The following is a 16602-nucleotide window of genomic DNA, read 5'->3' on the forward strand; positions in this document are numbered from 1 at the left end:
ATGTGTCTGTTTCTTGAACTCTGAAGCATTTATTTGGGCTGCAATTTCTGAGGTTGGTAACTCTAATGAACTTATTTTCTGCAGAAGAGGTAACTCTGGGTCTTTCTCTCCTGTGGCGGTCCTCATGAGAGCCAGCTTCATCATAGTGCTTGATGGTTTTTGCAACTGCACTTGAAGAAACTTTCAAAGTTCTTGACATTTTATATATATATTTATTTATATTTATTTATTTATTTATATATTGACTGACATTAATGTCTTAAAGTAATGATGGACTGTCATTTCTCTTTGCTTATTTGAGCTGTTCTTGACATAATATTTTACCAAATGGGGCTATCTACTGTATCCCCCCCATCTTGTCTCAACACAACTAATGCTCAAACATATTAAGAAGGAAAGAAATTCCACAAATGAACTTTTAACAAGGCACACCTGTTAATTAAAATGCATTCCAGGTGACTATCTCATGAAGCTGGTTGAGAGAATGCCAAGAGTGTGCAAAGCTGTCATCAAGGCAAAGGGTGGCTACTTTGAAGAATCTCAAATATAAAATATACTTTGGTTTGTTTAACACTTTTTGAGTTACTACATTATTCCATATGTGTTATTACATAGTTTTGATGTCTTCACTATTATTTTACAATGTGGAAAATAGTCTTGAATGAGTAGGTGTCCAAACTTTTGAGTGGAACTGTATATACACTGCTCAAAAAATAAAGGGAACACTAAAATAACACATCCTAGATCTGAATGAATGAAATATTCTTATTAAATACTTTTTTCTTTACATAGTTGAATGTGCTGACAACAAAATCACACAAAAACTATCAATGGAAATCAAATTTATCAACCCATGGAGGTCTGGATTTGGAGTCACACTCAAAATTAAAGTGGAAAACCACACTACAGGCTGATCCAACTTTGATGTAATGTCCTTAAAACAAGTCAAAATGAGGCTCAGTAGTATGTGTGGCCTCCACGTGCCTGTATGACCTCCCTACAACGCCTGGGCATGCTCCTGATGAGGTGGCGGATGATCTCCTGAGGGATCTCCTCCCAGATCTGGACTAAAGCATCCGCCACCTCCTGGACAGTCTGTGGTGCAACATGGCGTTGGTGGATGGAGCGAGACATGATGTCCAAGATGTGCTCAATTGGATTCAGGTCTGGAGAACGGGCGGGCCAGTCCATAGCATCAATGCCCTCCTCTTGCAGGAACTGCTGACACACTCCAGCAACATAGGGTCTAGCATTGTCTTGCATTAGGAGGAACCCGCACCAGCATATGGTCTCACAAGGGGTCTGAGGATCTCATCTCGGTACCGAATGGCAGTCAGGCTACCTCTGGCGAGCACATGGAGGGCTGTGCGGCCCCCCAAAGAAATGCCACCCCACACCATGACTGACCCATCGCCAAATCGGTCATGCTGGAGGATGTTGCAGGCAGCAGGACGTTCTCCACGGCGTCTGTCACATGTGCTCAGTGTGAACCTGCTTTCATCTGTGAAGAGCACAGGGCGCCAGTGGTGAATTTGCCAATCTTGGTGTTCTCTGGCAAATGCCAAACGTCCTGCACGGTGTTGGGCTATAAGCACAACCCCCACCTGTGGACGTCGGGCCCTCATACCACCCTCATGGAGTCTGTTTCTGACCGTTTGAGCAGACACATGCACATTTGTGGCCTGCTGGAGGTCATTTTGCAAGGCTCTGGCAGTGCTCCTCCTGCTCCTCCTTGCACAAAGGCGGAGGTAGCGGTTCTGCTGCTGGGTTGTTGCCCTCTTACGGCCTCCTCCACGTCTCCTGATGTATTGGCCTGTCTCCTGGTAGCGCCTCCATGCTCTGGACACTACGCTGACAGACACAGCAAACCTTCTTGCCCACAGCTCGCATTGATGTTCCATCCTGGATGAGCTGCACTACCTGAGCCACTTGTGTGGGTTGTAGACTCCGTCTCATGCTACCACTAGAGTGAAAGCACCGCCAGCATTCAAAAGTGACCAAAACATCAGCAAGGAAGCATCGGAACTGAGAAGTGGTTCTGTGGTCACCACCTGCAGAACCACTCCTTTATTGGGGGTGTCTTGCTAATTGCCTATAATTTCCACCTGTTGTCTATTCCATTTGCACAACAGCATGTGAAATTTATTGTCGATCAGTTACAGAGTTACATTGTGTTGTTTAAGTGTTCCCTTTATTTTTTTGAGCAGTGTATATATACTGAACAAAAATATAAACGTAACATTTAAAGTGTTGGTCCCATGTTTTATGAGCTGAAATAAAAGGTCCCAGAAATGTTCCATACGCACATTTCTCTCGAATTTTGTACACAAGATAATTTACATCCCTGTTAGGTGAGCATTTTTTCTTTGCCTAGAAAATTCATCCACCTGACAGGTGTGGCATACCAAGAAGCTGATTAAACAGCATTATACAGGTGCACCTTCTTCTGGGGACAATAACAGGCCACTGTCAAATGTTGTCACACAACACAATGCCACAGATGTCTCAAGTTTTGAGAAAGTTTGCAATTGGCATGCTGACTGCAGGAATGTCCACCAGAGGTGTTGCCAGAGAATTTAATTTGAATTTCTCTATCATAAGCCACCTCCAATTTGGCAGTACATTCAACCGTCCTCACAATCGCAGACCTTGATAACCACGCCAGCCCAGGCCCTCTATATTCAGCTTCTTCACCTGCGGGATGGTCTGAGACGAGTCACCCAGACAGCTGATGAATCAATGGGTTTGCACAACCTAAGAATTTTGGCACAAACTGTCCTGTGCTCATTGTCCTCACCAGGGTCTTAACCTGACTGCAGTTCGGCAAATAGTCACCTTCAATGGCCACTGGCACGCTGGAGAAGTGTGCTCTTCAAAGATAAAGTTGGGTATCAACTGTACCGTGCAGGTGGCAGACTTCATGTATTGCGTTGAGTGGGCGAGTGGTTTGCTGATGTCAACGTTGCAAAGAGCGTGCCCCTGGTGCAGTGGGGTTATGGTATGGGCAACTTGAATGCACAGAGATAACGTGACGAGATCCTGAGGCCCATTGTCGTGCCATTTCTGCCGCCATCACACCTGCCGCCATCACTTTTTCCAGCATGATAATGCACAGCCCCATGTCGTCAGGATCTGTACACAATTCATGGAAGCTGAAAATGTCTTAGTGCTTCCATGGCCTGCATTACTCACCAGACATGTCAACCCTTGAGCATGTTTGGAATGCTCTGGATCTATGTGTGCAACAGCATGTTCCAGTTCCCGCCAATATCCAGCAACTTCATACAGGAGAAGAAGAGCGGGACAGCATTCTACAGGCCACAATCAACAGCCTGATCAACTCTATGCGAAGGAGATGTGTCACGCTCCATGAAGCAAATGGTGGTCCTACCTTTCTGTAGGGTCATGCATCAGATTTCTGTGACCAACAGAACAGTTGTGAAAGCCATAGATTAGGGCCTAATGAATATATTTCAATTGACTGATTTCCTTATTTGAACTGTAACTCAGTAACATCTTTGAAATTGTTACGTGTTGCATTTATATTTTTGTTCATATATCCACACTCAGAGCCTTGTGTGGATAGTTACATATGTTGATTACTCTGAGACGCAACAAGGCTGACACTAGGTGGTCTTTGAGACAAACTGCAACCTAATATAGTTGTGTGGCGACAACACAGCTTCAGGCCTGTGTTGGTAGTGGCACTAGCACGTCATACAGGGTGTCTCAAGAAAGACCTGCTAGGAGTCTGCAATGCCATCCTCCGCAAACTGGATGTGCTATATGTCCTCACATATTTGAGTAGCACCATTTAATACAATCAGGCAGGTAGCCTAGTGGTTAGAGCGTTGGACTAGTAACCAAAATGTTGCTAGATCAAATCCCCGAGCTGACATGGTAAACATATCTCTTTCTGCCCCTGAAAAAGGCAGTTAACCCACTGTTCCTAGGTCATCATTGAAAATAAGAATTTGTTCTTAACTGACATTCCTAGTAATATGTTTTAGTTCACCTGCTTTTATCCTTAGCTTTATATTACCAGATGGTAGATATTCCCACTAGGACTTGTACAACAGTATACAGTATTTCTTAGATCAGAGATATTCAACCGAGGGGCCACGGTCTAGGGGTCCCTAGGGGTCCGTGGTGGCACTGCATGGGAAAGAAATATATATATATTTACACTGAACAAAAATATAAACGCAACATCAAATCAAATGTTATTTGTCACATGCGCCGAATACAACAGGTGTGAAACCTTACCATGAAATGCTTACTTATAAGCCCTTAACCAACAATGCAGTTTTAAGAAAATAGAGTTAAGAAAACATTTACTAAATAAACAAAAGTTTTTTTTTTAAATGTTTTAAAAATTAAAATAATTAAAATTAAAATAACACAATAGAATAACAATAACAAGCCTATATACAGGGGCACTGGTACCGAGTCAATGTGCGGGGATACATGTTAGTCAAGGTAATTTGTACATGTACGTAGGGGTAAAGTGACTATGCATAGATAATAAACAGAGAGTAGCAGCAGTGAAAAAACAATGATTGATTGTTCAGCAGTCTTATGGCTTGGGGGTAGAAGCTGTTAAGTAGCCTTTTGGACCTAGAATTGACACTGGTTCCTGCTTGCCGTGCGGTAGCAGAGAGAAAAGTCTATGACTTGGGTGACTGGACTCATTGCCAATTTTTTAGGCCTTTCTCTGACACCATCTAGTATATAGGTCCTGGATGGCAGGAAGCTTGGCCCCAGTGATGTACTGGGCTGTACGCACTACCCTCTGTAGCGCCATACGGTCGGATGCCATACCGGTCAGGGTGCTCTCAATGATGCAGCTGTTGAAATTTTTTAGGATCTCAGGACCCATGCCAAATGTTTTCAGTCTCCTGAGGGGGAAAGGCATTGTTCGTGCCCTCTTCACAACTTTCTTGGTGTGTTTGGACCATGATAGTTCGTTGGTGATGTGGACACCAAGGAACTTGAAACCCTTAACCCTATCCACTACTTCCCTGTCGATGTGAATGGGGGCGTGTTCGGCCCCCCTTTTCCTTTAGTCCATTATAATCTCCTTTGTCTTGCTCACGTTGAGGGAGAGTTTGTCGTCCTGGCACCACACTGCCAGGTCTCTGATCTCCTCCCTATAGGCTGTCTCATCGTTGTCGGTGATCAGGCCTACCACCATTGTGTCGTCAGCAAACTTAATGATGGTGTTGGAGTCGTGCTTGTCCACGCAGTCGTGGGTGAACAGCGGACTAAGCCCGCGTATGGCCTTATATAGCTCGTTGGGTGCGACCTTAGTGCCAGCGTCGGTTTGTGGTGGTAAACAGACGGCCACGAAAAATCTAGATGAGAGCTCTCTTGGTAGATAGTGTGGTCTACAGCTTATCATGATTTACTCTACCGCAATACCTTGAGACTACCTTAATATTAGACATCATATACCAGCTGTTATTGACAAATAGACACACACCCCCACCCGTCTTACCGGATGTAGCTGTTCTGTCCAGCCGATGCACGGAAAATCCAGCTAACTGTTTATTATCCGTGTTGTCATTCAGCCACGACATAGTGGAACATAAGTTTTTAATATCCCGTTAGTTGAATAGTCTCGAATGGATCTCATCCAGTTTATTCTCTAGTGATTCTCACAAGGCACCCTAATCTCTGCCCCCTGCATTTTCTTCATGCGAATGACGGGGATTTGGGCCTTGTCTGGGAGCAACATTATATCCTTCGCGTCAGACTCATTAAAGAAAAAATCTTTGTCCAGCCCGAGATGAGTAATCACTGTTCTGATATCCATGAGCTCTTTTTGGTCATAAGAGACGGTAGCGTCAACATTACGTGCAAAATATGTTAAAACAATGTGAAAACACACACAAAATAGCACAATTGGTTAGGAGTCCGTAAAACGGCAGCCGTCCCCTCCGGCGCCATTATCATACATGCAACAATTTCATAGATTTTAGTTCCAGTTCACATAAGGAAATCAGTCAATTGAAATATATTCATTAGGCCCTAATCTATCGATATCACGACTGTGAATACAGATATACATCTGTTGGTCACAGATAACTTAAAATAAAGGTAGGGGCGTGGATCAGAAAACCAGTCAGTATCTGGTGTGACCACCATTTGCCTCATGCAGCGTGGATTGTGGCCTGTGGAATGTTGTCCCACTCCTCTTCAGTGGCTTTGCAAAGTTGCAGGATATTTGCAGGAACTGGAACATGCTGTCCTACACACTGATCCAGAGCATGAGCACCAAAAATGCTCAATGGGTGAAATGTCTGGTGAGTATGCAGGCCATGGAAGAAATAGGACATTTGCAGCTTCCAGGAATTGCGTACAGATCCTTGCAACATGGGGTCATGCATTATCATGTTGAAACATGAGGTGATGGTGGCACGACAATGGACCTCAGGATCATGTCACTTTATCTTTGTGTATTCAAATTGTCATCGATAAAATGCAATTGTCTTCATTGTCCATAGTTTATGCCTGCCCATACCATAACCCCACCGCCACCATGAGACACTCTGTTCACAACGTTTACATCAGCAATCCGCTCGCCCACACAATGCCATCTGCCCGGTACAGTTGAAACCAGGATTCATCCGTGAAGAGCACACTTCTCCAGTGTGCCAGTAGCCATCGAAGGTGAGCATATGCCCACTGAAGTCAGTTATGACGGCGAACTGCAGTCAGGTCAAGACCCTGGTGAGTACGGCGAGAACACAGAGGAGCTTCCCTGAGACATTTCTGACAGTTCTTTGCTTGTGCAAGCCCACAGTTTCATCAGCTGTCCGTGTGGCTGGTCTCAGGTGATCTCGCAGGTGTAGAAGCTGGATGGTGAGGTCTTGGGCTGGTGTGGTAACGCGTGGTCTACAGTTGTGAGGCCAGTTGGACATACTGCTAAATTCTCTAAAACAACGGCTTATGGTAGAGAAATAAACATAAAAATCTCTGGCAACAGTGTGCCAGGCTGTATCACAACCGGCCGTGATTGGGATTCCCATAGGGCAGCGTACAATTGTCCCAGCGTCTTCCTTGTTCTGGCTGGTGTAGGCCGTCATTGTATATAAGAATTAGTTCTTAACTTGTCTAATTAAATAAAGTTTAAATTTAAAAAGCAGCTCTACTGGACCTTCCTGCAGTCAGCATGCCAATTTCACATTCCCTAAAAACTTGATTAATACCTAATAATAGGTTGAGACTGGGATGTCACCAAAGCTGTGTTGTACAGGGCCAAAGACCCCTCAGCCACCAATACTCCTTAGCCGGCTCACAAGAATGGAATGTTCTACCGTATCAAAAGCTTCGGCCAAGTCAAAAATTGCAGCACAACATTACTTAGAATCAAGGGCGATGGTGATATCATTGAGCACCTTTAAGGTTGCAGTGACACATCCATAACCTGAGCGGAAACCAGATACCATACCCGAGAGAATACTATAGACATCAAGAAAGTCAGTCAGATAATTATTGACAAGTTTTCCAACACTTTTGATAAACAGGGCAAAATAGAAATAGGCCTAAAACAGTTAGGATCAGCTTGATCTTCCCCTTTAAAATAAAGGACGCACCGAGGCTGCCTTCTAAGCAATGGGAACCTCCCCAGAGAGGAGACAGGCTTGGCAATGAGGGACAGCAACCTTAAAGAGTAAAGGATCTAAACCAGATGTTTTTTGGTGTCAAGTTTGAGCTCCTTTAGCACCTTGGACTCAGTGACCACCTGCAGGGAGAACCTTTGTAGAGGGGTAGGGGGGAGAGGGAGGAGCATCGGGGATAGTCATATTAGAAGACTTGGGAGATGAGGAAATACTGGATGGGCAAGGAGGCATGGCAGTCAAATAGGAATCCTGACTTTATGAAGTGGTGATTAGAGCTCAGCCATGTGCTCCTTTTCAGTAACAACCACAACATTAAGGGACATAGGCAGCTTTGAGGGTTTATTCTCATGGTGGCAGCATCATGTTGTGGGGATTTTTTTTCAGCGGCAGACTGGGAGACTAGTCAGGATCAAGAGAAAGATGAACAGAGCAAAGTAGAAAGATCCTTGATGAAAACCTGCTCCAGAGTCATCGGGACCTCAGACTGGGGCGAAAGTTCACCTTTCAACAGGACAACGACCCTAAACACACAGCCAAGACAACGCAGGAGTGGCATTGGAACAAGTGTTCTTGAATGGCCCAGCCAGAGCCCGGACTTGAACCCAATCGAACATCTCTGGAGACCTAAAAATAGCTGTGCAGCGACACTCCCCATCCAACCTGACAGAGCTTGAGAGGACCTGAAGAGAATGGGATCAACTCCCCAAATTGCGCCAAGCTTGTAGCGTCATACCCAAGACCTGAGGATGTAATAGCTGCTTCAACAAATTACTGAGTAAAGGGTCTGAATACTAAAATGTGATATATATTTAACATTTCTAAAAACGGTTTTTGTTCTGTCATTATGGGGTATTGTCTAGATTGAGTGGAAAACTTTTATTCATTTTAGAATTAGACTTTAACAAAATTCTAATAGTCAATGGGTCTGAATACTTTCAGAATGCACTGTATTAATTAGGTATGTCGTAGTTGCAATGCATCTTGGAAACACTGCGCCTAATGAATACAAGCACTTTTTTTTTAAATGGCAATTATGACAACTGGTTATTTGGATGACAATGACCAGTTACCCATAATTCCATATAATCTTCACAGCCGCAGTTTAGGCTCCATTTACACTTCTTCCAATTATGTGGGGAGGTCAAAATAATGAAAAGGGTATATCCATTTTAAAATGTTGATTACTAGTCCTTGCTATTATCATTCACCGGATGATTAAGACAAGACCAGGGAAATAAACATTTTTCCAACATGAGGGGGTCCCCGTGAAAGAAAAGGATTTAGACCGGTCTTGCATCAAATCGCTTAATTCTCCAGTCTAATTGGTAAGTCATTTATGAAGGAACCTGCAGTAATTTACTCACTGACTTTAAAATGGAATTGACCCCAACCCTGGCCTCTTACCAGCTACTTAAGATTTGCGCCTACCGTGCCTAACGTCTACCCCCTAGCCACACGTTAAAACATTTAGCAAAACAATGAATCAGAACGGCATGTTATATTGAGAATGTTTTTATTCAAAGTTTATCCCCCCAAGTGCGTCCGGTCAGTCGGCCTTAGCCCAGTGTGTGTGCCGGGGAAGGGCAGAGGGTGGTGCTTGATGATGGTGAGTAACATTGCCATGCCAACACTAGGGCGGTGTGTCTTACAGTGAAACTAGAGAACCACACGACTTCACCATGTTTGTATTTCTTTCCGTTTTAAAACACAAGCAAAACAAAAAAATAGAGTTCAAAAATAAATCTGCAACGGGATTGTACAGTAAAGGGGCCAAACTCAGACAACTTCCTGCCTCGCGGGGGTAGGGGGGGGTCATAGGTAACAGGTTAAAGGTCATCATCTTCATCTGGGAGCGCCGTTTCTGATGCAACCTGGAGGGCGGAGAAAGTGAATAACTTATGACGATACACCATTTACAATCAGCAACATAACAAAAGACATTGACAGCAAATCTGATCCAATTTCACCTGATAACATTTTAGTTTGGTCTCTATGCAGTCCATATACCCGTGCTGGCCCACTATGGTGCTACTCACTTTGAGGTCATGCTCGTACTGCGCAGCGAGGGAGGGGTCCATGAGGATCTCTGGGGGGGCGAGGGCGGGCATGGCCACAAACTCCAGGTTGGGGTCTCCAATCAGCTTCCGTGCTAGCCACAGGAAGGGCTTCTCAAAGTTGTAATTACTCTTAGCAGAGATGTCATAGTACTGAGAGAGAAGGGGTGAGAGAATGAGAAGAGAGGATTATCATCACCTTGCTGTGGTGCACAGTCACAAATGTTGCTTGTTTACCCATTATTTCCATCAGGGCCAGTCTTTCAGTTTGCACAGAAACGCACTGCATAAGAACAGTCTACTGTAATAAAGTGTGTCATAATTACCTGGAGGTTCTTCTTGCGATGGAATACGATGCTCTTGGCTTTGACTTTACGGTCTTTGATGTCCACCTTGTTGCCGCAGAGGACTATGGGAATGTTCTCACAGACACGCACCAGGTCACGATGCCAGTTGGGTACGTTCTTGTAGGTGACTCGAGACGTGACGTCAAACATGATGATCGCACACTGGGCTGGAGAGTGGAAATTGAGAGTACAAAGTAGGAGTGGAGAGAAAAGCGGATGGAGTGAAGAGTCAAAGAAAGCGAGAGAAGGATGTAGAGAGGGAGAGTCACAACATGAATCTTCTCAACACAGCATCGTTAGAGGGGGAAGTGGTTACTAGAGATCAACCGATTAATCGGAATGGCCAATTAATTAGGGCCGATGTCAAGTTCTCAAATCGGTAATCAGCATTTTTGGACGCCGATTATATTGCAGTCCACGAGGAGACTGCGTGGCAGGCTGACCACCTGTTACGCAAGTGCAGGCAGCGAGGAGCCATGGTAAGTTGCTTGCTAAAAACAATTAAACTACACATGTTGGTGATACTACTTGTTTAACTAGCTTGTCCTGCGTTGCATATAATCAATGTGGTGCCTGAAATTGTGTCACTTCTCTTGTGTTCAGTCTAAGCAGTCGGGGTGGGGTATATGCAGCAGTTTGTGTCGCCTGGCTCGTTGCGAACTGTGTGAAGACAATTTCTTCCTAACAAAGACTAATTAATTTGCCAGAATTTTACATAATTGTAACGGATGTGAAATGGCTACCTAGTTAGCGGTGGTGCGCGCTAATCGCATTTCATCCAGTGACGTCACTCGCTTTGAGACCTTGGTTCCCCTTGCTCTGCAAGGGCCGCAGCTTTTGTGGAGCGATGGGTAACAACGCTTCGAGGGTGACTTGATGTGTGCAGAGGGTCCCTGGTTCACGCCCGGATATGGGCGAGGGTACGGATTACAGTTATACTGTTACATAATTATGACATAACATTGAAAGATGTGCAATGTAACAGAAATATTTAGACTTTGGGTTGCCACCCGTTCAATAAAATATGGAACAGTTCCGTATTTCACCAAAAGAATCAACTTTTAAAATGATTATTATACATTTCCGGGTTTGACCATATTAATGACTTACGGCTTGTATTTCTGTGTTTATTATAATTAAGTCTGATTTGATATGTGATAGAGCAGTCTGACTGAGCGGTGGTAGGCAGCAGCAGGATCGTTAGCATTCATTCTATCAGCACTTTCCTGCGTTTGCCAGCAGCTCTTCGCAATGCTTGAAGCACAGCTCTGCTTATGACTTCAAGTCCATTAACTCCCAAGATTAGGCTGGCAATACTTAAGTGCCTATAAGAACATCCAAGTCTATGAAATACAAATGGTAGAGAGAAATAGTCCAATAACTACAACCTAAAACTTCTTAACTGGGAATATTGAAGACTTATGTTAAAAGGAACCACCAGCTTTCATATGTTCTGAGCAAGGAACTTAAACTTTAGCTTTTTTACATGGCATATATTACACTTTTACTTTCTTCTCCAACACTGTTTCTTGCAGTATTTCAACCAAATTGAACACGTTCTATTATTTGAGACTAAATTGATTTTATTTAAGTATGTTTGTAATTGATTGTATTCAGTATTGTTGTAACTATCATTACACACAAAAAAATATAATAAATAACATTTAAAAAGACTGATTAGTCGGTATATGCTTTTTTTTATTCCTCCAATAAATCGGTATCGAAAAATCATAGTCGGTCGACCTCTAGTGGTTACCCATTATGAACTATTGTCATTCATTGGTTACTGGTTGTAAGAACTGGCCAGTGACTTTCCATACAAAACTCTGTATCCAAGTATTTTTTTGTTGAGCAGGGAGTTATTTTGAGTAACTAGAGTTAGAGTTCTTCCTCCTGGTCATGAAAAACTCTAGGATAAGCGAATAAGTACTGTTTTATACCATACCTTGGATGTAGTAGCCGTCTCGGAGCCCTCCAAATTTCTCCTGCCCGGCTGTGTCCCACACGTTGTATTTGATGGCCCCTCTGTTAGTGTGGAAGACCAGCGGGTGCACCTCCACTCCCAGAGTGGCTAGAAGGGGAGAATAGAGGGGAAAACCAAAAAGAGAAAAGACGGGAGAGATAGCAAGGAATAAGGGAGAGAAAGGTGGGGTGCAAAGGAGAAATGGTTAGAGAAGAAAGACAGTTTAGTAAAACTGGCAAAATTAGAAGATGCTAGAATGGTGGATGTTTGTTTCATCCAGTGTCACACTCTTGCTGCACATTGCCATCTGGTGCCTCCATGTATCCTCTCATATTGGAGGCCTCTGCATTCTGACAGTTGAATCTGCCAACACGGCCCCCTCCCAATGACACATTTTGATTAAGCATTCTACTATTACAGGCTGTGTGCAGAGGCCTAACACCAATTTATCATCCCATGTGGCTGTGTTCTCGCTTTAAAAACAGTTTGTTGTTGTTTAAGTAATTACATGCAGATGGGAGTGACTTACCAACATATTTCTTCTCAAACTCTCCCGTCAAATGTCTTTTGACGAATGTAGTCTTTCCCGTTCCTCCATCGCCAACCAACACAAGCTGAGAGGGGAAGAGGGATAGAAGTTGAAACATTGGTGAAAACAGCAGCTAACTACTCATGACCAAACATATAATCCAATTTCACGCTCTAAAACCGTTGACGTCTGAGATATAATAGCCCTCACCTTGAACTGGACCTGTGGCTCGCCTTCTGCCATTGTTAATAAATGTGTCGTGGATGTTGATGTTCTCCTAAAAACAGGACAAGGCGCCGGAATGGTTACGTTAAACCGTGTAGATGGGTCAACTGGTTTGCTAACTATTTTCTGATGATGGGATCGCTAAACTACAACAACCTAACTTTCTACATATCGAGACAACAGCACGCGCCCAGGAACTAGCTGCTAGCTAACCAACAAGTAACCTCGCTAGCTAACGCTTGTTTTTGGGCGGTTTTAATTCTATCAACTTCTTCCAAATATATTGCATATTTTCAGACATCTGACAACACGATATTTAAACGTGTAAACAATCAGAAGTATTACAACCCAATTGCAGGAATATATGCTTTCTAAATAAAATAGTTGTATTTGTACCTAGCACAGCATGCATCCTCAACGCAGAGAATGGCTAGCTAACAGTTAGCATTTGATGAGTACGCCATTGATTCAGCAGGCTGAGGCTGCCGCACTTTTCTAGTTTCGACTGGAACAATGTCTGTGCAGCGCTAAAATCTGTCCCCCGTTTAGCTAAAAGACTAACGTCAGTTTGTTAGACAACAAACTCCTTCTCAAAGCAAACAACTAAACAAATGTTATTTGGATTGACAATAACAATAGTTCGTTTCAATTGCAGAAACAAATTAAGGAAAGTCTCGCAATCCAGTTAGCTAGCATTTCGCCAACAGAACCACTTATCACAAAGCTAACGTTCGCTACTAACATGGTAGCTAACGTTCGCTAGCATGGGCTTGGAAATCAATAAAATTGTCTAATAACTTCGCATATTATTAACATAACTACGAAACTGAGTGTATAAGTACACCAACAACGTACTTTAGTGTCTCCGATTAAACCAATTTTTATTCACAATGATTAACATTTGAATGTAGACAAGCATCACATCAGGAAAAATGTTCATACTCACCAGCGTTGAAACGAAGAGAAAAAGAGTAAATGGCTGCGTTCGCGGGAGATTCAGCGTGGAATTGAGTCAGTTTCCGCCCATGTCATGTGACCAATGCCAGCAATACAATGCTTTTTGTTACAACTCCCGATGATATCATACAGGTACAGATGTAGGATCTTAATTTGAGCCAGAACAGAAAAATAATCTTGCAGCAACAGGAAATGCATATTAATATGTCGATTATAATTCATGGATATTTTTGTAGGGGTTGATACATTTTTCATTAGTGCAAATCAGTATCTACAGTGCCAAGATATCACTTTTAAACTTCTTCCAAAAGTGGATGAAAAGATACACAAAAAGAGGCCGTCAAAACATTTATTTTCTTCATACAAATACATAACCTAGAATTTCATCTACAGTTATAATACTTTAAAGGTATACACGGTCATCACGCTTGTGTTTTTTTCCCCCTCTGACAATAGGCCTACTGGCTCTCCATGTTAAAAGTATGATCTAAGGCTTTTTTTGTGTAATATTCATTGACATTAGATTGTCTTAGTGTTTACGGTATGCATAGTATATGTAGTTAGGTTGGTTTGCCAGTACGATGGTCTATCTATAGAGGTAGTCTGCCTGTATGTTGGCAGCAATCTCCAACTTCCACTGATCTCCATTGTTCAGTAGCTTCTCTTTGTTGTACAGCAACTCCTCATAGGTCTCTGTGGCAAACTCAAAGTTTGGACCCTGAGGGACATGAAAGAGAGAAATAAGTCCAAAAACCCTTAGCCCTAGAATAATCCAGAAGTTCTGGAATAGGCTGCTGAATTTTCTGTTCTAGAATTTGACAAACTGAGAGAGAGTGATATTTCCCTCAGATTACAGAGACCCATAAAGAATTTGAAAACAAATCCAATTTCGATAAACTCCCATATCTATTAGGTGAAATACCACAATGTGCCATCACAGCAGCAAGATTTGTGACCTGTTGCCACAAGAAAAGGGCAACCAGTGAAGAACAAACCCCATTGTAAATACAACCCATATTTATGTTTGTTTATTCTCCTTTTTGCAATTTAACTGTATGTACATCATTAAAACACAGTACATAGCCATAATATGACATTTAAAAAGTCTCTATTCCTTTGAAACGTTTCTGAGTGTAATGTTTACTGTACAATTGTATTAATTATTTAACTTTTGTTTATTATCTATTTCACTTGCTTTGGCAATGTAAACATGCTTCCCATGCCAAAAAGTCCATTGAATTGAAAAAAAGAAAGTAAGATGGGTTGTCAGCTGTTTACCTCCACAATAGCATCAACACGAAATAAACATGACAAATTACTACTTTGTAATATATAACTGCAAACAGCATCAATCATTGTAAATATATATAAATAAACCCACCTGCTCCGACAACCTGCCTGGGCTGTGCAGACTCGAGGGGCAGCAGTCACAACTCGATCACACAGACATTGTTTTACGCTAAATATCATCTTTATGTAATACACTAGCCACTTTAACCATGCCACTTTGTTTACATACTCATCTCATATGTATATACTGCACTCAATACCATCTACTGTATCTTGCCTATGCCGCCCTGTACCATCACTCACTCATATATCTTTATGTACATATTCTTATCCCCTTACACTTGTGTCTATAAGGTAGTAGTTTTGGAATTGTTAGCTAGATTACTTGTTGGTTATTACTGCATTGTCGGAACTAGAAGCACAAGCATTACGCTACACTCGCATTAACATCTGCTAACCATGTGTATGTGACAAATAAAATTAGATTTGATTATTAGAAGAAGCCACAGTAGATGCACTTGGTCATGTCGATGTAGTAGCGAGTGGTCCTCCTGCTGCAGTCTGCACGTGTCTCAGCCTCAATGGTAATGGCCTGTGGCAGACACAAGGGGCAGCAGAGAGAGGACTTAATGAACAGGAGGAGGGAATGTAAACTCTATGGGGCTCTATTGAGCTGTGCAGGAGGGTAAGAAATTACCTGGGGGGGGACTTACCTGGGCCTTATAGGGGTTACCTGGTTGGGGTAGCATTCCATAGTAAAGTATATGAAGTTATCTATACCCTGGGTAATGTTGTGGACTGCAGGTACATACAATCAAGTATTACTGATATCAAATCAAATTTTATTTGTCACATACACATGGTTAGCAGATGTTAATGCGAGTGTAGCGAAATGCTTGTAGTGTAGCGAAATGCTTATATAGGCCTATATACAGTAGTTTGTAGTACCAGTGTGTATAGTGACCAGGGCATTGAAGGCAGTATGTGTATAGGGTACAGTAGGTGTGTGTATATGGTCACCTGGGCATGGCAGACAGCCTCACACAGCTTGCAGGCGATACAACGCTACTCTTCGTTGGGGTACCGGCGCAGAGCATGTTCACCACGGAAACAAGGAGACATGACCCTTCTCAAACGGGTAGTTGATGGTAGCGGGCTCGCGGAAAAGGTAACTCATAGTCATCCCCAAACCTGGAGGAGTGTGGGAAGACAGGTAAAGGAATGTAATAGAATTTATTAAACAAGAGACTAAATTGACAAATGCTACAGCACAACAGCAGAGTCATGTCTTAAGTGTAAAACTAATTAATGCCTTCTGGGAGTGCTTTGAAGTCCAAAAGTTATGGGCAGAGTTAGAAAGCTGGCTGTCAGTTTTACAATGTAAATGTACTTTTAAAATCGGTCTAATGGCATACTTCAAGACATGGCAGGGGTGCAGTGAGATACTCAATGGGATGGACAATATTATTTCCCTCACTTATATTGAAGAAGCTATTACTTAAATAATTATACTCCACCGTTAAGAGAATGGAAGAAGCAAATGCTTTATTATTTAAATATTGAAAAAAATCTGGCTACAGACAGAAACAACATAACACAATTTTAAGTCATA

General features: G+C 42.6%; 1 protein-coding gene across 2 annotated transcripts; it reads right to left on the bottom strand.

Annotated features, from left to right (window-relative positions):
* Positions 1 to 9121: 9121 nt before the first annotated feature.
* ran (RAN, member RAS oncogene family) lies at positions 9122 to 13786 on the bottom strand. Of its 2 annotated transcripts, none has more exons than XM_035762295.2 (7): positions 13690 to 13786; positions 12729 to 12795; positions 12519 to 12603; positions 11972 to 12097; positions 10006 to 10193; positions 9662 to 9832; positions 9122 to 9496 (listed from the first exon to the last, which is right to left on the bottom strand). In XM_035762295.2, exons 2-7 carry the CDS (start codon positions 12759 to 12761, stop codon positions 9452 to 9454), a joined length of 648 nt encoding a protein of 215 aa, XP_035618188.1. In that variant the 5' UTR covers positions 12762 to 12795; positions 13690 to 13786; the 3' UTR covers positions 9122 to 9451. The 2 variants fall into 2 exon arrangements, with proteins under 2 accessions (XP_035618188.1, XP_035618189.1); XM_035762296.2 differs by lacking the exon at positions 13690 to 13786 and adding an exon at positions 13140 to 13164.
* Between the last annotated feature and the right edge of the window lie 2816 nt (positions 13787 to 16602).

The sequence above is a fragment of the Oncorhynchus keta genome, chromosome 4, assembly GCF_023373465.1.
Source record: "Oncorhynchus keta strain PuntledgeMale-10-30-2019 chromosome 4, Oket_V2, whole genome shotgun sequence".
Taxonomy (NCBI): Eukaryota; Metazoa; Chordata; class Actinopteri; order Salmoniformes; family Salmonidae; genus Oncorhynchus; species Oncorhynchus keta.